General features: G+C 31.1%; 1 protein-coding gene and 5 long non-coding RNA genes across 7 annotated transcripts; all 6 read right to left on the minus strand.

Annotated features, from left to right (window-relative positions):
• Nucleotides 1–4567: 4567 nt before the first annotated feature.
• LOC119614863 lies at nt 4568–5024 on the minus strand. Its single transcript, XR_005232375.1, has 3 exons — nt 4989–5024; nt 4832–4924; nt 4568–4710 (listed from the first exon to the last, which is right to left on the minus strand). It is a non-coding gene; the product is annotated as an uncharacterized LOC119614863 (long non-coding RNA).
• A 1900-nt stretch (nt 5025–6924) lies between these two features.
• Nucleotides 6925–10533, minus strand: LOC119614859. Of its 2 annotated transcripts, none has more exons than XR_005232371.1 (4): nt 7856–7950; nt 7696–7792; nt 7539–7631; nt 6925–7417 (listed from the first exon to the last, which is right to left on the minus strand). It is a non-coding gene; the product is annotated as an uncharacterized LOC119614859 (long non-coding RNA). The 2 variants fall into 2 exon arrangements; XR_005232370.1 differs by lacking the exon at nt 7856–7950 and adding an exon at nt 10462–10533 and having other exon boundaries at nt 6927–7417.
• On the minus strand, nt 9514–10311 carry LOC119614860. Its single transcript, XR_005232372.1, has 3 exons — nt 10300–10311; nt 10143–10235; nt 9514–10020 (listed from the first exon to the last, which is right to left on the minus strand). It is a non-coding gene; the product is annotated as an uncharacterized LOC119614860 (long non-coding RNA).
• Nucleotides 10534–13263: 2730 nt separating the features above from the next.
• On the minus strand, nt 13264–14166 carry LOC119614856. The gene has a single exon (XM_037970961.1). The coding sequence runs from the start codon at nt 14164–14166 to the stop codon at nt 13348–13350; it is 819 nt and encodes a 272-aa protein (XP_037826889.1). The 3' UTR covers nt 13264–13347.
• A 4418-nt stretch (nt 14167–18584) lies between these two features.
• Nucleotides 18585–19242, minus strand: LOC119614862. The gene is made up of 3 exons (XR_005232374.1): nt 19231–19242; nt 19074–19166; nt 18585–18952 (listed from the first exon to the last, which is right to left on the minus strand). It is a non-coding gene; the product is annotated as an uncharacterized LOC119614862 (long non-coding RNA).
• Nucleotides 19243–20859: 1617 nt separating this feature from the next.
• LOC119614861 lies at nt 20860–21656 on the minus strand. Its single transcript, XR_005232373.1, has 3 exons — nt 21645–21656; nt 21488–21580; nt 20860–21366 (listed from the first exon to the last, which is right to left on the minus strand). It is a non-coding gene; the product is annotated as an uncharacterized LOC119614861 (long non-coding RNA).
• Nucleotides 21657–22018: the final 362 nt, after the last annotated feature.

Consider the following 22018-nt stretch of genomic DNA (forward strand, 5'->3'; position numbering starts at 1 on the left):
AGATTTACAATGTTAAGAGTTAGAGTTAAATTTGTTAAAATAAAATGTGTAAAAATATATAAAGAAACAGGGAAAAAACTTAAAAATTATTTAAAACAAATTATAAATAGTTAGTTAGTTAGTCAGTTAGTAGTTAGTTAGTAAGTTAGTAAGTTAGTTTAGTTAGTTAGTTAGTTATTAGTTAGTAGTTAGTTAGTTCGTTAGTTTGTTTGTTGTTTGTTTGTTTTTGTTAGTTAGTTAGTTAGTTAGTTAGTTAGTTAGTTTAGTTAGTTTTAGTTAGTTTAGTTCGTTAGTTAGTTAGTTTCGTTAGTTAGTTAGTTAGTTCGTTAGTTAGTTAGTTTAGTTAGTTAGTTAGTTAGTTAGTTCGTTCGTTAGTTAGTTAGTTCGTTCGTTAGTTAGTTAGTTCGTTCGTTAGTTAGTTTTAGTTCGTTCGTTCGTTCGTTGTTAGTTGTTAGTTAGTTGTTGTTCGTTCGTTCGTTTAGTTCGTTCGTTCGTTCGTTCGTTCGTTAGTTCGTTCGTTTTCTTAGTTCGTTCGTTTCGTTCGTTCGTTCGTCTTTCGTTCGTTCGTTCGTTCTTTCGTTTCGTTAGTTCGTTCGTTCGTTCGTTCGTTGTTCGTTTCGTTCGTTGTTTCGTTGTTCGTTCGTTGTTCGTTCGTTTTCGTTCGTTCGTTCGTTCGTTCGTTTTCGTTCGTTCGTTCGTTCGTTCGTTTCGTTCGTTAGTTCGTTAGTTCGTTCGTTTCGTTAGTTCGTTCGTTCGTTCGTTCGTTCGTTTTCGTTCGTTCGTTCGTTCGTTCGTTTTCGTTCGTTTTTTCGTTCTTCGTTCGTTCGTTCGTTCGTTCGTTCGTTCGTTTCGTTGTTCGTTCGTTCGTGTTCGTTCGTTCGTTCGTTTCGTTTCGTTCGTCGTTCGTTCGTTCGTTCGTTCGTTCGTTCGTTCGTTCGTTTCGTTCGTTCGTTCGTTCGTTCGTTCGTTCGTTCGTTCGTTCGTTCGTTCTTTCGTTCGTTCGTCGTTCGTTCGTTCGTTCGTTCGTTCGTTCGTTTCGTTTCGTTCGTTGTTAGTTCGTTGTTCGTTCGTTTTTGTTCGTTTCGTTTCGTCTTCGTTCGTTCGTTCGTCGTTCGTTCGTTCGTTCGTTTCGTTCGTTCGTTCGTTCGTTCTTCGTTCGTTTCGTTCGTTGTTCTTCGTTTCGTTCGTTCGTTCGTTCGTTCGTTTCGTTCGTTCTTCGTTCGTTCGTTCGTTCGTTCGTTCGTTCGTTTCGTTCGTTCGTTCGTTTCGTTCGTTCGTTCGTTCGTTCGTTCTTTCGTTCGTTCGTTCGTTTGTTCGTTCGTTCGTCGTTCGTTCGTTCGTTTCGTTTTCGTTCGTTCGTTCGTTCGTTCGTTGTTCGTTGTTCGTTCGTTCGTTCGTTGTTTCGTTTCGTTCGTTCGTTCGTTCGTTCGTTCGTTCTTTCGTTGTTCGTTCGTTCGTTCGTCGTTCGTTCGTTCGTTCGTTCGTTCGCCCTTGCCTTTTCCCCCCCCTCTTCGCTTTTCTCCCCCTTTCTTTCCCCCCCTTCCCCCCCCCAACCTCCCCCCTTTCTTCCTCTCCGTTCCCTCCCCCCACCGCTTTTGCCTCCCTTTCTCCTCCCTTTTTCCTTTATTTTATCCTTTATGAAAACACAACAAAATTCTATTTAAAACTTTTTTGTTTTAAAGAATGGAGATGAATATCAACATTAATTTTGAAATAAACAGTTTAACACAAGAACAGAAGAAGTATAAACAATTTAATATTTAAAACGAATGTAGTTGTCTAATCTTCCCGGTGCTGTAGATATATACGTAACATTATCCACATGACATAAATTGCCGCATAGAACATATTATACCCCATTACTACGGATATTGTATATAACTTGGAGCGAACAGCTAAAAGATTTTGATCGTCCTCAATAAAAAGGAATTTCCAAATCCTATTGTGGCCCATTTTGTTGTTCCTTTGTTCCAAAATTTTCAATAGCAACCAACCTAGAAATAGTTCAAGAACACAGAGCGTTTTTGACATTATTCGTCCAAATAGCAACGCCATTAAAACAACCATGTTAGGCATTAGCAGCTTTATTTGGCGACTTCATTGCAGTTGGACTTACATTGTCTTTTGATTTTCGAAATTGCCGACTTCTTCCTTAGAATTTTCTTGTATTTTATTTCCTTCCATTTTCAGCTTTACTTTGTGTTTTCGCGCTAAAATTTCAGAATATTGCAAATTATTATATGTATTTTAATAATATTTATTGCATTCTTACATCTTTCCGTTTAAATTCTCGATTTTACGTTATTTTATTTGAAAATATCTTATTTATATTTGAAATTCTTTCAATTCCTTTTTATTTTGGTTTTTTGCTGAAATTATATCAAATTTCAAATTAATTTTAATACACATTAGTAAATATTTTATTGCCTCTTACGATTGCTTGTTAAATCTTCTTTTAAATTGATTTTATTCGCTAAAGTTTTATTTTTATTTCAAAATATTTTTTTTCTTTGGGATTATACGTTTTTATTTTTTCTCAGTTTGTTTATTTATGAAAATTTTTGACATATTTATATTGACATTAAAAGCCTGGGTTTGCCTTTGTATATTTTTATATTTTATTATCATGAATATATGTTTAGGGTTTTTAAGATTTATTTGTTTTTTAATTTTACTTTTGTAATTATAAATTTAATTAATTAGTTCTATAGAATTGTAGGAATATGTATATAAACGAAACAATTGTGTTATTTTCGCCTATACCAAAGTAGGAATAAGGTCATCCGAATCCAATTTTCGTCTTTAGAGTTATCGGTTGTAAAAAAATTATCATTATGATTTACATTCGTCCACCTGATCTTGTCTTAGGGAACAGAAAAATTAAATTATAGAGGACTTTACTATAGTTTAAAAATTTAAAAACTCTAAAGTTAGTATAAATAATATTTAATTCTCTTTTATTAAAAAAGATTTACAATGTTAAGAGTTAGTTAATTTTGTTAAAATAAAATGTGTAAAAATATAAAGAAACAGGGAAAAACTTAAAAATTATTTAAAACAAATTATAAAATAGTTAGTTAGTTAGTCAGTTAGTAATTAGTTAGTAAGTTAGTTAGTTAGTTAGTTTAGTTATAGTCAGTTAGTTTAGTTAGTTAGTTAGTTAGTTTAGTTAGTTAGTTAGTTAGTTGTTAGTTTGTTAGTTAGTTAGTTAGTTAGTTAGTTAGTTAGTTAGTTAGTTAGTTCGTTAGTTAGTTAGTTAGTTAGTTAGTTAGTTCGTTTAGTTAGTTAGTTCGTTAGTTAGTTAGTTAGTTAGTTAGTTAGTTAGTTAGTTAGTTAGTTAGTTTTTTAGTTAGTTGTTTCGTTCGTTCGTTCGTTTCGTTAGTTCGTTCGTTCGTTAGTTAGTTCGTTAGTTCGTTCGTTCGTTCGTTCGTTTGTTAGTTTCGTTCGTTCGTTAGTTCGTTTTCGTTTTTCGTTCGTTCGTTCGTTTTCGTTCGTTCGTTGTTCGTTCGTTCGTTCGTTTGTTCGTTCGTTCGTTCGTTCGTTCGTTGTTCGTTCGTTCGTTCGTTAGTTCGTTCGTTCGTTCGTTCGTTCGTTTCGTTCGTTCGTTCGTTCGTTCTTCGTTCGTTCGTTCGTTCGTTCGTTCGTTTCGTTCGTTCGTTCGTTCGTTCGTTCGTTCGTTCGTTCGTTCGTTCTTTCGTTCGTTTCGTTCGTTCGTTGTTCGTTTTCGTTCGTTCGTTTTCGTTTCGTTCGTTCGTTCGTTTCGTTCGTTTCGTTCGTTCGTTCGTTCGTTCGTTCGTTCGTTTTCGTTCGTTCGTTCGTTCGTTTCGTTCGTTCGTTCGTTCGTTCGTTCGTTCGTTCGTTCGTTCGTTCGTCTTCGTTCGTTCGTTCGTCTTTCGTTCGTTCGTTGTTCGTTCGTTCGTTCGTTCGTTCGTTTCGTTCTTCGTTCGTTCGTTGTTCGTTGTTCGTTCGTTCGTTCGTTCGTTCTTCGTTCGTTCGTTCGTTCGTTCGTTCGTTTCGTTCGTTCGTTCGTTCGTTCGTTCGTTAGTTCGTTCGTTCGTTCGTTCGTTCGTTTCGTTCGTTCGTTCGTTCGTTCGTTCGTTCGTTCGTTCGTTTCGTTGTTCGTTCGTTCGTTCGTTCGTTCGTTCGTCGTTCGTTCGTTCGTTCGTTCGTTTCGTTCGTTCGTTCGTTCGTTCGTTCGTTCGTTCGCCCTTGCCTTTTCCCCCCCCCCTCTTCGATTTCTCCCCCTTTCTTTCCCCCCCTTCCCCCCTCCCCCCCCCTCCCCGCCCCCTTTCTTCCTCTCCGTTCCCTCCCCCGCTTTTGCCTCGCCTTTCTCTCCCTTTTTCCTTTCCTTTTCTCCTTTCTGCCACCCCCCCCCTTCTCTTTAACTTTTTTGTTTGTGAATGAATATCAACATTAATTTTGAAATAAACAGTTTAACACAAGAAGAAGAAGTATAAACAATTATTTAATATTTAAAAACGAATGTAGTTGTCTAATCTTCCCGGTGCTGTAGACAATAGTATACGTAACATTATCCACATGACATAAATTGCCGCATAGACATATTATACCCCATTACTACGGATATTGCATATAACTTGGAGCGAACAGCTAAAAGATTTTGATCGTCCTCAATAAAAAGGAATTTCCAAATCCTATTGTGGCCCATTTTGTTGTTCCTTTGTTCCAAAATTTTCAATAGCAACCAACCTAGAAATAGTTCAAGAACACAGAGCGTTTTTGACATTATTCGTCCAAATAGCAACGCCATTAAAACAACCATGTTAGCATTAGCAGCTTTATTTGGCGACTTCATTGCAGTTGGACTTACATTGTCTTTTTGATTTTCGAAATTGCCGACTTCTTCCTTAGAATTTTCTTGTATTTTATTTCCTTCCATTTTCAGCTTTACTTTGTGTTTTCGCTAAAATTTCAGAATATTGCAAATTAATTATATGTATTTTAATAATATTTTATTGCATTCTTACATCTTTCCGTTTAAATTCTCGATTTTACGTTATTTTTATTTGAAAATATCTTATTTATATTTGAAATTCTTTCAATTCCTTTTTAGTTTGGTTTTTTGCTGAAATTATATCAAATTTCAAATTAATTTATACACATTAGTAATATTTTATTGCCTCTTACGATTGCTTGTTTAAATCTTCTTTTAAATTGATTTTATTCGCTAAAGTTTTATTTTTATTTCAAAATATTTTTTTTCTTTGGGATTATACGTTTTTATTTTTTTCTCAGTTTGTTTATTTATGAAAATTTTTGACATTTTATTATTGACATAAAAAGCCTGGGTTGCCTTTGTATATTTTTTATATTTTATTATCAGGAATATATGTTTAGGGTTTTTAAGTTTATTTGTTTTTTTAAGTTTTAACTTTTGTAATTATAAATTTAATTAATTAGTTCTATAGAATTGTAGGAATTATGTAATGATAACGAAACAATTGTGTTATTTTCGCCTATACCAAATAGGAATAAGGTCATCCGAATCCAATTTTCTTCTTTAAGAGTTATCGGTTGGTAAAAAATTATCATTATGATTTACATTCGTCCACCTGATCTTGTCGTAGGGAACAGAAAAATTAAATTATAGAGGACTTTACTATAGTTAAAAATTTAAAAACTCTAAAGTTAGTATAAATAATATTTAATTCTCTTTTTATTAAAAAAGATTTACAATGTTAAGAGTTAGTTAAATTTTGTTAAAATAAAATGTGTAAAAAATATATAAAGAAACAGGGAAAAAACTTAAAAATTATTTAAAACAAATTATAAAATAGTTAGTTAGTTAGTCAGTTAGTAAGTTAGTTAGTAAGTTAGTTAGTTAGTTAGTTAGTTAGTTAGTCAGTTAGTTAGTTAGTTGTTAGTTAGTTAGTTAGTTCGTTTGTTTGTTAGTTAGTTAGTTGTTAGTTAGTTAGTTAGTAGTTAGTTAGTTAGTTAGTTAGTTAGTTAGTTAGTTAGTTAGTTAGTTAGTTAGTTAGTTAGTTAGTTAGTTAGTTAGTTAGTTAGTTAGTTAGTTAGTTAGTTAGTTAGTTAGTTTGTTAGTTAGTTAGTTAGTTAGTTAGTTAGTTGTAGTTAGTTAGTAGTTAGTTAGTTAGTTAGTTAGTTAGTTAGTTAGTTAGTTAGTTAGTTAGTTAGTTAGTTAGTTAGTTAGTTAGTTTAGTTAGTTAGTTAGTTAGTTAGTTAGTTAGTAGTTAGTTAGTTTTAGTTAGTTAGTTAGTTAGTTAGTTAGTTAGTTAGTTAGTTAGTTAGTTAGTTAGTTAGTTAGTTAGTTAGTTAGTTAGTTAGTTAGTTAGTTAGTTAGTTAGTTAGTTAGTTAGTTAGGTAGTTATTAGTTAGTTAGTTAGTTAGTTAGTAGTTGTAGTTGTTAGGTAGTTAGTTAGTTAGTTAGTTGTTAGTTAGTTAGTTAGTTAGTTAGTTAGTTGTTAGTTAGTTAGTTAGTTAGTTAGTTAGTAGTGTTAGTTAGTTAGTTAGTTAGTTAGTTAGTTAGTTAGTTAGTTAGTTAGTTAGTTAGTTAGTTAGTTAGTTAGTTAGTTAGTTAGTTAGTTAGTTAGTTAGTTAGTTAGTTAGTAGTTAGTTAGTTAGTTAGTTAGTTAGTTAGTTAGTTAGTTAGTTAGTTAGTTAGTTAGTTAGTTAGTTAGTAGTTAGTTAGTTAGTAGTTAGTTAGTTAGTAGTTAGTTAGTTAGTTAGTTAGTTAGTTAGTTAGTTAGTTAGTTAGTTAGTTAGTAGTTAGTTAGTTAGTTAGTTAGTTAGTTAGTTAGTTAGTAGTTAGTTAGTTAGTAGTTAGTTAGTTAGTTAGTTAGTTAGTAGTTAGTTAGTTAGTTAGTTAGTTAGTTAGTTAGTTAGTTAGTAGTAGTTAGTTAGTTAGAAATTGCCCTTTTACAAAAACAAATCTTAGATTTATACAACATTTATTTCAAACAAATTAAAAAATAACAAACAAATAACAAGAAACCTTTATTCCTCTCCGTTCCATAAACAAAAAGATTTTGAATAGAATTTATCTCCATTTTTCATTTAAATTTTATCATTTATGAAAAACACAACAAAATTCTATTTAAAACTTTTTTGTTTTAAAGAATGGAGATGAATATCAACATTAATTTTGAAATAAACAGTTTAACACAAGAACAGAAGAAGTATAAACAATTATGTAATATTTAAAAACGAATGTAGTTGTCTAATCTTCCCGGTGCTGTAGACAATATTATACGTAACATTATCCACATGACATAAATTGCCGCATAGAACATATTATACCCCATTACTACGGATATTGTATATAACTTGGAGCGAACAGCTAAAAGATTTTGATCGTCCTCAATAAAAAGGAATTTCCAAATCCTATTGTGGCCCATTTTGTTGTTCCTTTGTTCCAAAATTTTCAATAGCAACCAACCTAGAAATAGTTCAAGAACACAGAGCGTTTTTGACATTATTCGTCCAAATAGCAACGCCATTAAAACAACCATGTTAGCATTAGCAGCTTTATTTGGCGACTTCATTGCAGTTGGACTTACATTGTCTTTTTGATTTTCGAAATTGCCGACTTCTTCCTTAGAATTTTCTTGTATTTTATTTCCTTCCATTTTCAGCTTTACTTTGTGTTTTCGCTAAAATTTCAGAATATTGCAAATTAATTATATGTATTTTAATAATATTTTATTGCATTCTTACATCTTTCCGTTTAAATTCTCGATTTTACGTTATTTTATTTGAAAATATCTTATTTATATTTGAAATTCTTTCAATTCCTTTTTATTTTGGTTTTTTGCTGAAATTATATCAAATTTCAAATTAATTTTATACACATTAGTAATATTTTATTGCCTCTTACGATTGCTTGTTTAAATCTTCCTTTTAAATTGATTTTATTCGCTAAAGTTTTATTTTTATTTCAAAATATTTTTTTCTTTGGGATTATACGTTTTTATTTTTTCTCAGTTTGTTTATTTATGAAAATTTTTGACATTTTATTATTGACATAAAAGCCTGGGTTGCCTTTGTATATTTTTTATATTTTATTATCAGGAATATATGTTTATGGTTTTTAAGTTTATTTGTTTTTTTTAAGTTTTAACTTTTGTAATTATAAATTTAATTAATTAGTTCTATAGAATTGTAGGAATTATGTAATGATAACGAAACAATTGTGTTATTTTCGCCTATACCAAATAGGAATAAGGTCATCCGAATCCAATTTTCTTCTTTAAGAGTTATCGGTTGGTAAAAAAATTATCATTATGATTTACATTCGTCCACCTGATCTTGTCTTAGGGAACAGAAAAATTAAATTATAGAGGACTTTACTATAGTTAAAAATTTAAAAACTCTAAAGTTAGTATAAATAATATTTAATTCTCTTTTATTAAAAAAGATTTACAATGTTAAGAGTTAGTTAAATTTTGTTAAAATAAAATGTGTAAAAAATATATAAAGAAACAGGGAAAAAACTTAAAAATTATTTAAAACAAATTATAAAATAGTTAGTTAGTTAGTCAGTTAGTAAGTTAGTTAGTAAGTAGTTAGTTAGTTAGTTAGTTAGTCAGTCAGTTAGTTAGTTAGTTAGTTAGTTAGTTAGTTAGTTGTTAGTTAGTTAGTTAGTTAGTTAGTTAGTAGTTAGTTAGTTAGTTAGTAGTTAGTTAGTTAGTTAGTTAGTTAGTTAGTTAGTAGTAGTTAGTTAGTTAGTTAGTTAGTAGTTAGTAGTTAGTTAGTTAGTTAGTTAGTTAGTTAGTTAGTTAGTTAGTTAGTTAGTTAGTAGTTAGTTAGTTAGTTAGTTAGTTAGTTAGTAGTTAGTTAGTTAGTTAGTTAGTTAGTTAGTTAGTTAGTTAGTTAGTTAGTTAGTTAGTTAGTTAGTTAGTTAGTTAGTTAGTTAGTTAGTTAGTTAGTAGTTAGTTAGTTAGTTAGTTAGTTAGTTAGTTAGTAGTTAGTTAGTAGTTAGTAGTAGTTAGTTAGTTAGTTAGTTAGTTAGTTAGTTAGTTAGTTAGTTAGTTAGTTAGTTAGTTAGTTAGTAGTTAGTTAGTTAGTTAGTTAGTTAGTAGTAGTTAGTTAGTTAGTTAGTTAGTTAGTTAGTTAGTTAGTTAGTTAGTTAGTTAGTTAGTTAGTTAGTTAGTTAGTAGTAGTTAGTTAGTTAGTTAGTTAGTTAGTTAGTTAGTTAGTTAGTAGTTAGTTAGTTAGTTAGTTAGTTAGTTAGTTAGTTAGTTAGTTAGTAGTTAGTTAGTTAGTTAGTTAGTTAGTTAGTTAGTTAGTTAGTTAGTTAGTTAGTAGTTAGTTAGTTAGTTAGTTAGTTAGTTAGTAGTAGTTAGTTAGTTAGTTAGTTAGTTAGTTAGTTAGTTAGTTAGTAGTTAGTTAGTTAGTAGTTAGTTAGTTAGTTAGTTAGTTAGTTAGTTAGTTAGTTAGTTAGTTAGTTAGTTAGTAGTTAGTTAGTTAGTTAGTTAGTTAGTTAGTTAGTTAGTTAGTTAGTTAGTTAGAAATTGCCTTTTACAAAAACAAATCTTAGATTTTATACAACATTTATTTCAAACAAATTAAAAAATAACAAACAAATAACAAGAAACCTTTATTCCTCTCCGTTCCATAAAACAAAAAGATTTTGAATAGAATTTATCTCCATTTTTCATTTAAATTTTATCATTTATGAAAAACACAACAAAATTCTATTTAAAACTTTTTTGTTTTAAAGAATGGAGATGAATATCAACATTAATTTTGAAATAAACAGTTTAACACAAGAACAGAAGAAGTATAAACAATTATTTAATATTTAAAAACGAATGTAGTTGTCTAATCTTCCCGGTGCTGTAGACAATAGTATACGTAACATTATCCACATGACATAAATTGCCGCATAGAACATATTATACCCCATTACTACGGATATTGCATATAACTTGGAGCGAATAGCTAAAAGATTTTGATCGTCCTCAATAAAAAGGAATTTCCAAATCCTATTGTGGCCCATTTTGTTGTTCCTTTGTTCCAAAATTTTCAATAGCAACCAACCTAGAAATAGTTCAAGAACACAGAGCGTTTTTGACATTATTCGTCCAAATAGCAACGCCATTTAAAACAACCATGTTAGCATTAGCAGCTTTATTTGGCGACTTCATTGCAGTTGGACTTACATTGTCTTTTTGATTTTCGAAATTGCCGACTTCTTCCTTAGAATTTTCTTGTATTTTATTTCCTTCCATTTTCAGCTTTACTTTGTGTTTTCGCTAAAATTTCAGAATATTGCAAATTAATTATATGTATTTTAATAATATTTTATTGCACTCTTACATCTTTCCGTTTTTAAATTCTCGATTTTACGTTATTTTATTTGAAAATATCTTATTTATATTTGAAATTCTTTCAATTCCTTTTTATTTTGGTTTTTTGCTGAAATTATATCAAATTTCAAATTAATTTTATACACATTAGTAATATTTTATTGCCTCTTACGATTGCTTGTTTAAATCTTCTTTTAAATTGATTTTATTCGCTAAAGTTTTATTTTTATTTCAAAATATTTTTTTTCTTTGGGATTATACGTTTTTATTTTTTTCTCAGTTTGTTTATTTATGAAAATTTTTGACATTTTATTATTGATATAAAAAGCCTGGGTTGCCTTTGTATATTTTTTATATTTTATTATCAGGAATATATGTTTAGGGTTTTTAAGTTTATTTGTTTTTTTAAGTTTTAACTTTTGTAATTATAAATTTAATTAATTAGTTCTATAGAATTGTAGGAATTATGTAATGATAACGAAACAATTGTGTTATTTTCGCCTATACCAAATAGGAATAAGGTCATCCGAATCCAATTTTCTTCTTTAAGAGTTATCGGTTGGTAAAAAAATTATCATTATGATTTACATTCGTCCACCTGATCTTGTCTTAGGGAACAGAAAAATTAAATTATAGAGGACTTTACTATAGTTAAAATTTAAAAACTCTAAAGTTAGTATAAATAATATTTAATTCTCTTTTATTAAAAAAGATTTACAATGTTAAGAGTTAGTTAAATTTTGTTAAAATAAAATGTGTAAAAAATATATAAAGAAGAACAGGGAAAAAACTTAAAAATTATTTAAAACAAATTATAAATAGTTAGTTAGTAGTTAGTTAGTCAGTTAGTAAGTTAGTTAGTAAGTTAGTTAGTTAGTTAGTTAGTCAGTTAGTTAGTTAGTTAGTTAGTTGTTTGTTTGTTTGTTTGTTTGTTAGTTAGTTAGTTAGTTAGTTAGTTAGTTAGTTAGTTAGTTAGTTAGTTAGTAGTTAGTTAGTAGTTAGTTAGTTAGTTAGTTAGTTGTTAGTTAGTTAGTTAGTTAGTTAGTTAGTTAGTAGTTAGTTAGTTAGTTAGTAGTTAGTTAGTTAGTTAGTTAGTTAGTTAGTTAGTTAGTTAGTAGTTAGTTAGTTAGTTAGTAGTAGTTAGTTAGTTAGTTAGTTAGTTAGTTAGTTAGTTAGTTAGTTAGTTAGTTAGTTAGTTAGTAGTTAGTTAGTAGTTAGTTAGTTAGTTAGTTAGTTAGTTAGTTAGTTAGTTAGTTATTAGTTAGTAGTTAGTTAGTTAGTTAGTTAGTTAGTTAGTAGTTAGTTAGTTAGTTAGTTAGTTAGTTAGTTAGTTAGTATAGTAGTTAGTTAGTTATTAGTTAGTTAGTTAGTTAGTTAGTTAGTTAGTAGTTAGTTAGTTAGTTTAGTTAGTTAGTTAGTAGTAGTTAGTTAGTAGTTAGTTAGTTAGTTAGTTAGTTAGTTAGTTAGTTAGTGTAGTAGTTAGTTAGTAGTAGTTAGTTAGTTAGTTAGTTAGTTAGTTAGTTAGTTAGTTAGTAGTTATTAGTTAGTTAGTTAGTTAGTTAGTTAGTTAGTTAGTTAGTAGTAGTTAGTTAGTTAGTTAGTTAGTTAGTTAGTTAGTTAGTTAGTTAGTTAGTTAGTTAGTTAGTTAGTTAGTTAGTTAGTTAGTTAGTTAGTTAGTTAGTTAGTTAGTTAGTTAGTAGTTAGTTAGTTAGTTAGTTAGTTAGTTAGTTAGTAGTTAGTTAGTTAGTTAGTTAGTTAGTTAGTAGTTAGTTAGTTAGTTAGTTAGTTAGTTAGTTAGTTAGTTAGTTAGTTAGTTAGTTAGTTAGTTAGTTAGTTAGTTAGTTAGTTAGTTAGTTAGTTAGTTAGTTAGTAGTTAGTTAGTTAGTTAGTTAGTTAGTAGTTAGTTAGTAGTTAGTTAGTTAGTAGTTAGTTAGTTAGTTAGTTAGTAGTTAGTTAGTTAGTAGTTAGTTAGTTAGTTAGTTAGTTAGTTAGTTAGTTAGTTAGTTAGTTAGTTAGTTAGTTAGTTAGTTAGTTAGTTAGTTAGTTAGTTAGTTAGTTAGTTAGTTAGTTAGTTAGTTAGTTAGTTAGTTAGTTAGTTAGTTAGTTAGTTAGTTAGTTAGTTAGTTAGTTAGTTAGTTAGTTAGTTAGTTAGTTAGTTAGTTAGTTAGTTAGTTAGTTAGTTAGTTAGTTAGTTAGTTAGTTAGTTAGTTAGTTAGTTAGTTAGTTAGTTAGTTAGTTAGTTAGTTAGTTAGTTAGTTAGTTAGTTAGTTAGTTAGTTAGTTAGTTAGTTAGTAGTAGTTAGTTAGTTAGTTAGTTAGTTAGTTAGTAGTTAGTTAGTTAGTTAGTTAGTTAGTTAGTTAGTTAGTTAGTTAGTTAGTTAGTTAGTTAGTTAGTTAGTTTAGTTAGTTAGTTAGTAGTTAGTTAGTTAGTTAGTTAGTTAGTTAGTAGTTAGTTAGTTAGTTAGTTAGTTAGTTAGTTAGTTAGTTAGTTAGTTAGTTAGTAGTTAGTTAGTTAGTTAGTTAGTTAGTTAGTTAGTTAGTTAGTTAGTTAGTTAGTTAGTTAGTTAGTTAGTTAGTAGTTAGTTAGTTAGTTAGTTAGTAGTTAGTTAGTTAGTAGTTAGTTAGTTAGTTAGTTAGTTAGTTAGTTAGTTAGTTAGTTAGTTAGTTAGTTAGTTAGTTAGTAGTAGTTAGTTAGTTAGTTAGTTAGTTAGTTAGTTAGTTAGTTAGTTAGTTAGTTAGTTAGTTAGTTAGTTAGTTAGTTAGTTAGTTAGTTAGGTTAGTTAGTTAGTTAGTAGTTAGTTAGTTAGTTAGTTAGTTAGTTAGTTAGTTAGTTAGTTAGTTAGTTAGTAGTTTAGTTTAGTTTAGTTTAGTTTAGTTTTTTAAAAGGGTTGTATATCAATGTATACATCCACTCGGAGACCCAATGGTCCATTGTGAATCCCTTTAATAAAGAACAAGGAGAAAACAGAAGAAAGGAGAGATGAGAAGAGTGAGATTTTCCCTCCAAAAAGAGAACAGAAAAAAGAAGTGGTCATGGAAGGGAAATCCTTAATTGTCTATTAACTGAAAATCCAAAAAGTTCCCCTAATGAAGCCCATAATGTCGCCTAGGTTACACCCTGCTACATCTCCTAGTTCATCGTGGAATCCTTTACCTAGCCATTTCAGTCTCAGACTCTGTAATCTGGGACAGTGGCATAAAATATGCTCTACTGTCTCCAGTTCTTCTTCGTCCTCACACAACCTGCAAAAATCCTGTGTGTTACCGACCCCATTACCCCTAAAGGCTCCAATTGAGCAGTGTCCGGTTATTACCCCTACTAAAATCCTTGTACTCTTCCTGTCCAATCCTAATAGCATTCTGGTTGCTTTTGGATTTAACTTCGGCCATAGTGTCCTAGAAACCCTACAATCCAGTCTACTGTACCAGGATTGGTTGGTGGTTTTTCTGAAATATTCGGAAATTAGCCTATAGTAATGACAAATGGGGGGTTTTACCGAACTGACCCTTCTATCGAGCTCCAGATCCGAGCCCTGTCGGGCCAATTCATCTGCAATCTCATTACCCTGTATGTCACAGTGTCCCGGTACCCAACACAGCCTGAGTGTGTATAACCTGACTAACCCTTCCAGGTCTCTTTTGCAGCTGTTTACCAAGCTAGAATGTAACGTTTTACACTGCAAAGCTTTAAGAGCTGCCTGACTATCAACATAAATCGTCACTTCCGACCCCCTGGTAATGTGTGTCTTAATAATATCCACGGATTTCCATATAGCCAGGATTTCCGCTTGAAAAACGCTACATTCGTCCGGAAGTCTGTAGGACACTCTTATATTGTTGTCTACCAAATAAACCCCGGCACCTGTGCCAGAGTCCATCTTGGATCCGTCAGTGAAAACTGCACACCCCTCAAACAGTACTTCGGATCCTTCCCACTCATCCCTACTAGGAATCACTATTGAGGGTGTTACTCCGAAGTCCAGGGTCGTAACCAAATGATCAGAAATACCCTCCGTACTTCCCTCAATTCCTGTTAGACCTACCTCGTACAGTATTCTAGTGTGGCCTACCCGCTTTGGTCTTACTAGAGCTGATTCAAACAGTCTGAATAAGTTCCTAGCCGCTACACTCTCAACATATTTCTCAATTGGGAGCAGATTTAGAATAATATCCAATGCTGCTTGCGGTTGTACTGCCCCTGGCACCTGTTATGCCGATAGAAGCACACCTTTGAGCCTTACTGAGTATTAATCTATAGCTGCATTTCCTCATTCCTACCCACCACACAGTACAACCATAGGTAATGATGGGCCTTACTACCGACGTGTAAATCCAATTTACCATGTCTGGTCGCAAACCCCAATTCTTACCAATAGAGTTTCTGCACGTGTAATAGGCATTGAGCCCCTTTTTAAGCCGTTCCTGTATATTCTTCTTCCAAGACAATTTTTGGTCGAGGAAGGTCCCTAGATACTTGGCTCCATCCGATAATTTCAGTTCAACGCCGTCTAATCTCGGCAAGCTAAAACTCTCAACTTTATATTTCCTAGTGAAAAGTACTAGCTCCGTCTTAGATGGATTCACACCCAACCCATTCCTGTTTGCCCAGGTTGATAGATCACTTAGTGCTGACTGCATGACCTCACTGATTGTCGGGAGAAATTTACCTTTGACCAGTAGCACCACGTCATCCGCATAAGCGACTATCTTCCTACCTTTAGATTCAAAGATCCTTAGGATAGAGTTGACCGCCAGTAACCATAGTAGGGGAGATAACACTCCTCCTTGTGGTGTACCCCTGGTAACTCGTTTGCGAATCCTATCATCCCCTAAGGTTGAGTTGATAATTCTGCTATCAAGCATCGATACTATCCAACTCACTAGGAAATCCTGAACTCCGAGTACGACTAACGACTCTCTGATGGCCTCTATTCTAATGTTGTTAAAGGCGCCCTCTATGTCTAAAAACGCGGCTAGAGTATATTCCCTATGCTCTAAACCGTGCTCAATACAACCAACCACCTCATGTAACGCACTCTCAACCGACTTACCCTTTAGGTAGGCATGTTGAGCGTTGCTAATAAGACGGGTATCTATATTGCTCCTGAGATAAAGATCTATCAGACGTTCTAAAGTCTTCAGTATAAAAGACGATAGGCTGATAGGCCTGAAATCCTTAGGTTTCGAGTGGCATGCCCTACCGGCCTTAGGAATAAAGATTACCCTAACCTCTCTCCACCTTCTTGGAAGGTATCCCGTGAGGAGACACCTCTTGAAAATATCAGCTAGAAGTGCCAATGCGTCTTCAGGAATATTACAGAGCATGGCCGGAAAAACACCATCCGGACCCGGTGATTTATATGGGTCAAAAGTGTTCACCGCCCAGCCCAATTTGTCCCTAGTGACTATTTCATCAATATGACCAGATGAATAACTAGAAGCCCCAGGTCCTTGGACCCCCTGACTTAAGTCCCTATCATCTATATCAGCACAACCTGGGAAGTGAGTTTCCATAAGTAAAGAGAGTGTCTCTGAGCTGGACTCCGTCCACGAGTTGTCTTCACGCTGAATGTAACCTAAGGCCTTGGGGTCTTTGGCTAAAATTCTACGGAATCTAGCCCAGGGTGCAGACTGGGCTAGGGGCATCAAGATTGTCAACTGTGGCAATAAAAATTCCTTTGAATTTTTAAGGGCCACGGTTGCCAAGCTTGGAGACCTTAGTCCGGACTCAAAGCTCGAGGTGATTTATGCATCTGAATTACCACTCAGGTCAATAGTGACAGTGTGGATTCCACCACCCATAAGACCGGTGGACACCATACTGGCGGTATTGGCCAAGCAGAACAGTAATCTCCTTACAAACCAATGGAAGTTTGTTGCTTCAATGGTGTGCAAGGAGAATACAGGGAGGGATTTCCGTTTCGCTGTAGACGACAAATCCCTCGAGATCTTGGATGGGCTGAGGGGAGTTGTCAACTTCGGACTTGGAACTGTACGGTTTAGATACTCTAAGCATGACAGATCCAAGGAAGCTGCAGGTGGTGCAAATAAACCTGCATCATTGTGAGGCAGCTTCAGCGGAGTTGGCAAGGTTCATCACCCATTCCAAGACGGACGTGGCCCTAATCCAAGAACCATGGCTAAATAACAATAGGGTTTGTGGATTAGCGATCACGGGATATACTTTGTTCGTCCCGTCCACTGAGGATAAGGTTAGAACTTGTATATTGGCAAAGAATGAACTTAATTTTCTAATATCTCATTCTTTTAGGAGCGGTGATCTAACCGTTATAAACAGAGAGGTCAAGGGTGAGCGGTTGCTCTCGGTGGCCTCAGTGTACATGCCGTATGAAGCTATAGAGCCGCCTGGTGTAGAGGTGCTGGAGCTGACGGCGTATGCAAAGCGGAAGGGCGCTATCCTGATACTAGGCTGTGATGCAAACGCACATCACAGTCAATGGGGCAGTGCTGACATTAATAAAAGAGGTGAGTTAGTGTTTAATTTCATTACTGCATGGAATCTTATTATCTGTAACAGGGGCAATATGCCAACGTTTAGGAATAAAGATAGGGAAACAGTTATTGATATTACCCTTACTAACCAAAATGAGGATCTTATTAGGGATTGGAAAGTACATACCGACTATTCGTTCTCTGACCATAGCCGGATTACCTTCACAGTGAATTTGAGTAAATCCAAGCAGGAACCCTTTAGGGACCGTAGGAAAACCGACTGGTTAAAATTCTACAACAGGGTCCGGTCAGGATTTTCGCAGATGGATATAAATGTTCTGCGGTCCCTCGAATTGGATAAGGTTGTAGACAAATTTACCAGTGTGTTAACGGAGAGCTATGAGCTATCCTGCCCGTTGAGATTTCCGGGTAGGCATAAGCAACCTAAGTGGTGGACCAGGGAACTACGTGATCAAAGGTCGACGGTTAGAAGGTTGTTTAATAAGGCAAAGCTTACTAGACTTCCAAAAGATTGGAACAACTACAAAGTGAGTTTCAATAAGTATAAGGGAGAGATCAAAAGAGCAAAACAGATATCATGGAGGAACTACTGTGAATCTGTTGGCAACGTAAATAAGATGTCTAGATTCCGTAGTTAGTTAGTTAGTTAGTTAGTTAGTTAGTTAGTTAGTTAGTTAGTTAGTTAGTTAGTTAGTTAGTTAGTTAGTTAGTTAGTTAGTAGTTAGTTAGTTAGTTAGTTAGTTAGTTAGTTAGTTAGTTAGTAGTTAGTTAGTTAGTTAGTTAGTTAGTTAGTTAGTAGTTAGTTAGTTAGTTAGTAGTTAGTTAGTTAGTTAGTTAGTTAGTTAGTTAGTTAGTTAGTTAGTTAGTTAGTTAGTTAGTTAGTTAGTTAGTTAGTTAGTTAGTTAGTTAGTTAGTAGTTAGTTAGTTAGTAGTTAGTTAGTTAGTTAGTTAGTTAGTTAGTTAGTTAGTTAGTTAGTTAGTTAGTTAGTTAGTTAGTTAGTTAGTTAGTTAGTTAGTTAGTTAGTTAGTTAGTTAGTTAGTTAGTTAGTTAGTTAGTTAGTTAGTTAGTTAGTTAGTTAGTTAGTTAGTTAGTTAGTTAGTAGTTAGTTAGTTAGTTAGTTAGTTAGTTAGTTAGTTAGTTAGTTAGTTAGTTAGTTAGTTAGTTAGTTAGTTAGTAGTTAGTTAGTTAGTTAGTTAGTTAGTTAGTTAGTTAGTTAGTTAGTTAGTTAGTTAGTTAGTTAGTTAGTTAGTTAGTTAGTTAGTAGTTAGTTAGTTAGTAGTTAGTAGTTAGTTAGTTAGTTAGTTAGTTAGTTAGTTAGTTAGTTAGTTAGTTAGTTAGTTAGTTAGTTAGTTAGTAGTTAGTAGTTAGTTAGTTAGTTAGTTAGTTAGTTAGTTAGTTAGTTAGTTAGTAGTTAGTTAGTTTAGTTAGTTAGTTAGTAGTTAGTAGTTAGTTAGTTAGTTAGTTAGTTAGTTAGTTAGTAGTAGTAGTTAGTTAGTTAGTTAGTAGTTAGTTAGTTAGTTAGTTAGTTAGTTAGTTAGTTAGTAGTAGTTAGTTAGTTAGTTAGTTAGTTAGTTAGTTAGTTAGTTAGTTAGTTAGTTAGTTAGTTAGTTAGTTAGTTAGTTAGTTAGTTAGTTAGTTAGTTAGTTAGTTAGTTAGAAATTGCCTTTTACAAAAACAAATCTTAGATTTTATACAACATTTATTTCAAACAAATTAAAAAATAACAAACAAATAACAAGAAACCTTTATTCCTCTCCGTTCCATAAAACAAAAAGATTTTGAATAGAATTTATCTCCATTTTTTCATTTAAATTTTATCATTTATGAAAAACACAACAAAATTCTATTTAAAACTTTTTTGTTTTAAAGAATGGAGATGAATATCAACATTAATTTTGAAATAAACAGTTTAACACAAGAACAGAAGAAGTATAAACAATTATTTAATATTTAAAAACGAATGTAGTTGTCTAATCTTCCCGGTGCTGTAGACAATAGTATACGTAACATTATCCACATGACATAAATTGCCGCATAGAACATATTATACCCCATTACTACGGATATTGTATATAACTTGGAGCGAACAGCTAAAAGATTTTGATCGTCCTCAATAAAAAGGAATTTCCAAATCCTATTGTGGCCCATTTTGTTGTTCCTTTGTTCCAAAATTTTCAATAGCAACCAACCTAGAAATAGTTCAAGAACACAGAGCGTTTTTGACATTATTCGTCCAAATAGCAACGCCATTAAAACAACCATGTTAGCATTAGCAGCTTTATTTGGCGACTTCATTGCAGTTGGACTTACATTGTCTTTTTGATTTTCGAAATTGCCGACTTCTTCCTTAGAATTTTCTTGTATTTTATTTCCTTCCATTTTCAGCTTTACTTTGTGTTTTCGCTAAAATTTCAGAATATTGCAAATTAATTATATGTATTTTAATAATATTTTATTGCATTCTTACATCTTTCCGTTTTAAATTCTCGATTTTACGTTATTTTATTTGAAAATATCTTATTTATATTTGAAATTCTTTCAATTCCTTTTTATTTTGGTTTTTTTGCTGAAATTATATCAAATTTCAAATTAATTTTATACACATTAGTAATATTTTATTGCCTCTTACGATTGCTTGTTTAAATCTTCTTTTAAATTGATTTTATTCGCTAAAGTTTTATTTTTATTTCAAAATATTTTTTTTCTTTGGGATTATACGTTTTTATTTTTTCTCAGTTTGTTTATTTATGAAAATTTTTGACATTTTATTATTGACATTAAAAGCCTGGGTTGCCTTTGTATATTTTTTATATTTTATTATCAGGAATATATGTTTAGGGTTTTTAAGTTTATTTGTTTTTTTTAAGTTTTAACTTTTGTAATTATAAATTTAATTAATTAGTTCTATAGAATTGTAGGAATTATGTAATGATAACGAAACAATTGTGTTATTTTCGCCTATACCAAATAGGAATAAGGTCATCCGAATCCAATTTTCTTCTTTAAGAGTTATCGGTTGGTAAAAAAATTATCATTATGATTTACATTCGTCCACCTGATCTTGTCTTAGGGAACAGAAAAATTAAATTATAGAGGACTTTACTATAGTTAAAAATTTAAAAACTCTAAAGTTAGTATAAATAATATTTAATTCTCTTTTATTAAAAAGATTTACAATGTTAAGAGTTAGTTAAATTTTGTTAAAATAAATGTGTAAAAATATATAAAGAAACAGGGAAAAAACTTAAAAATTATTTAAAACAAATTATAAAATAGTTAGTTAGTTAGTCAGTTAGTAAGTTAGTTAGTAAGTTAGTAAGTTAGTTAGTTAGTTAGTTAGTTAGTTAGTTAGTTAGTTAGTTAGTCAGTTAGTTAGTTAGTTAGTTAGTTAGTTTGTTGTTTGTTTGTTAGTTAGTTAGTTAGTTAGTTAGTTAGTTAGTTAGTAGTTAGTTAGTTAGTTAGTTAGTTAGTTAGTTAGTTAGTTAGTTAGTTAGTTAGTTAGTAGTTAGTTAGTTAGTTAGTAGTTAGTTAGTTAGTTAGTTAGTTAGTTAGTAGTTAGTTAGTTAGTTAGTTAGTTAGTTAGTTAGTTAGTTAGTTAGTTAGTTAGTTAGTTAGTTAGTTAGTTAGTTAGTAGTAGTTAGTTAGTTAGTTAGTTAGTTAGTTAGTTAGTTAGTTAGTTAGTTAGTTAGTTAGTTAGTTAGTTAGTTAGTTAGTTAGTAGTTAGTTAGTTAGTTAGTTAGTTAGTTAGTTAGTTAGTTAGTTAGTTAGTTAGTTAGTTAGTTAGTTAGTTAGTTAGTTAGTTAGTTAGTTAGTTAGTTAGTTAGTTAGTTAGTTAGTTAGTTAGTTAGTTAGTTAGTTAGTTAGTTAGTTAGTTAGTTAGTTAGTTAGTTAGTTAGTTAGTTAGTTAGTTAGTTAGTTAGTTAGTAGTTAGTTAGTTAGTTAGTTAGTTAGTTAGTTAGTAGTTAGTAGTTAGTTAGTTAGTTAGTTAGTTAGTTAGTTAGTTAGTTAGTTAGTTAGTTAGTTAGTTAGTTAGTTAGTTAGTTAGTAGTTAGTAGTTAGTTAGTTAGTTAGAAATTGCCTTTTACAAAAACAAATCTTAGATTTTATACAACATTTATTTCAAACAAATTAAAAAATAACAAACAAATAACAAGAAACCTTTATTCCTCTCCGTTCCATAAAACAAAAAGATTTTGAATAGAATTTATCTCCATTTTTCATTTAAATTTTATCATTTATGAAAAACACAACAAAATTCTATTTAAAACTTTTTTGTTTTAAAGAATGGAGATGAATATCAACATTAATTTTGAAATAAACAGTTTAACACAAGAACAGAAGAAGTATAAACAATTATTTAATATTTAAAAACGAATGTAGTTGTCTAATCTTCCCGGTGCTGTAGACAATAGTATACGTAACATTATCCACATGACATAAATTGCCGCATAGAACATATTATACCCCATTACTACGGATATTGTATATAACTTGGAGCGAACAGCTAAAAGATTTTGATCGTCCTCAATAAAAAGGAATTTCCAAATCCTATTGTGGCCCATTTTGTTGTTCCTTTGTTCCAAAATTTTCAATAGCAACCAACCTAGAAATAGTTCAAGAACACAGAGCGTTTTTGACATTATTCGTCCAAATAGCAACGCCATTAAAACAACCATGTTAGCATTAGCAGCTTTATTTGGCGACTTCATTGCAGTTGGACTTACATTGTCTTTTTGATTTTCGAAATTGCCGACTTCTTCCTTAGAATTTTCTTGTATTTTATTTCCTTCCATTTTCAGCTTTACTTTGTGTTTTCGCTAAAATTTCAGAATATTGCAAATTAATTATATGTATTTTAATAATATTTTATTGCATTCTTACATCTTTCCGTTTTAAATTCTCGATTTTACGTTATTTTATTTGAAAATATCTTATTTATATTTGAAATTCTTTCAATTCCTTTTTATTTTGGTTTTTTGCTGAAATTATATCAAATTTCAAATTAATTTTATACACATTAGTAATATTTTATTGCCTCTTACGATTGCTTGTTTAAATCTTCTTTTTAAATTGATTTTATTCGCTAAAGTTTTATTTTTATTTCAAAATATTTTTTTTCTTTGGGATTATACGTTTTTATTTTTTCTCAGTTTGTTTATTTATGAAAATTTTTGACATTTTATTATTGACATAAAAAGCCTGGGTTGCCTTTGTATATTTTTTATATTTTATTATCAGGAATATATGTTTAGGGT

This window comes from Lucilia sericata, unplaced genomic scaffold (genome assembly GCF_015586225.1).
Source record: "Lucilia sericata isolate MDLA Ls3-8-SP2 unplaced genomic scaffold, ASM1558622v1 Contig003544F_arrow, whole genome shotgun sequence".
NCBI classification, from domain to species: Eukaryota; Metazoa; Arthropoda; class Insecta; order Diptera; family Calliphoridae; genus Lucilia; species Lucilia sericata.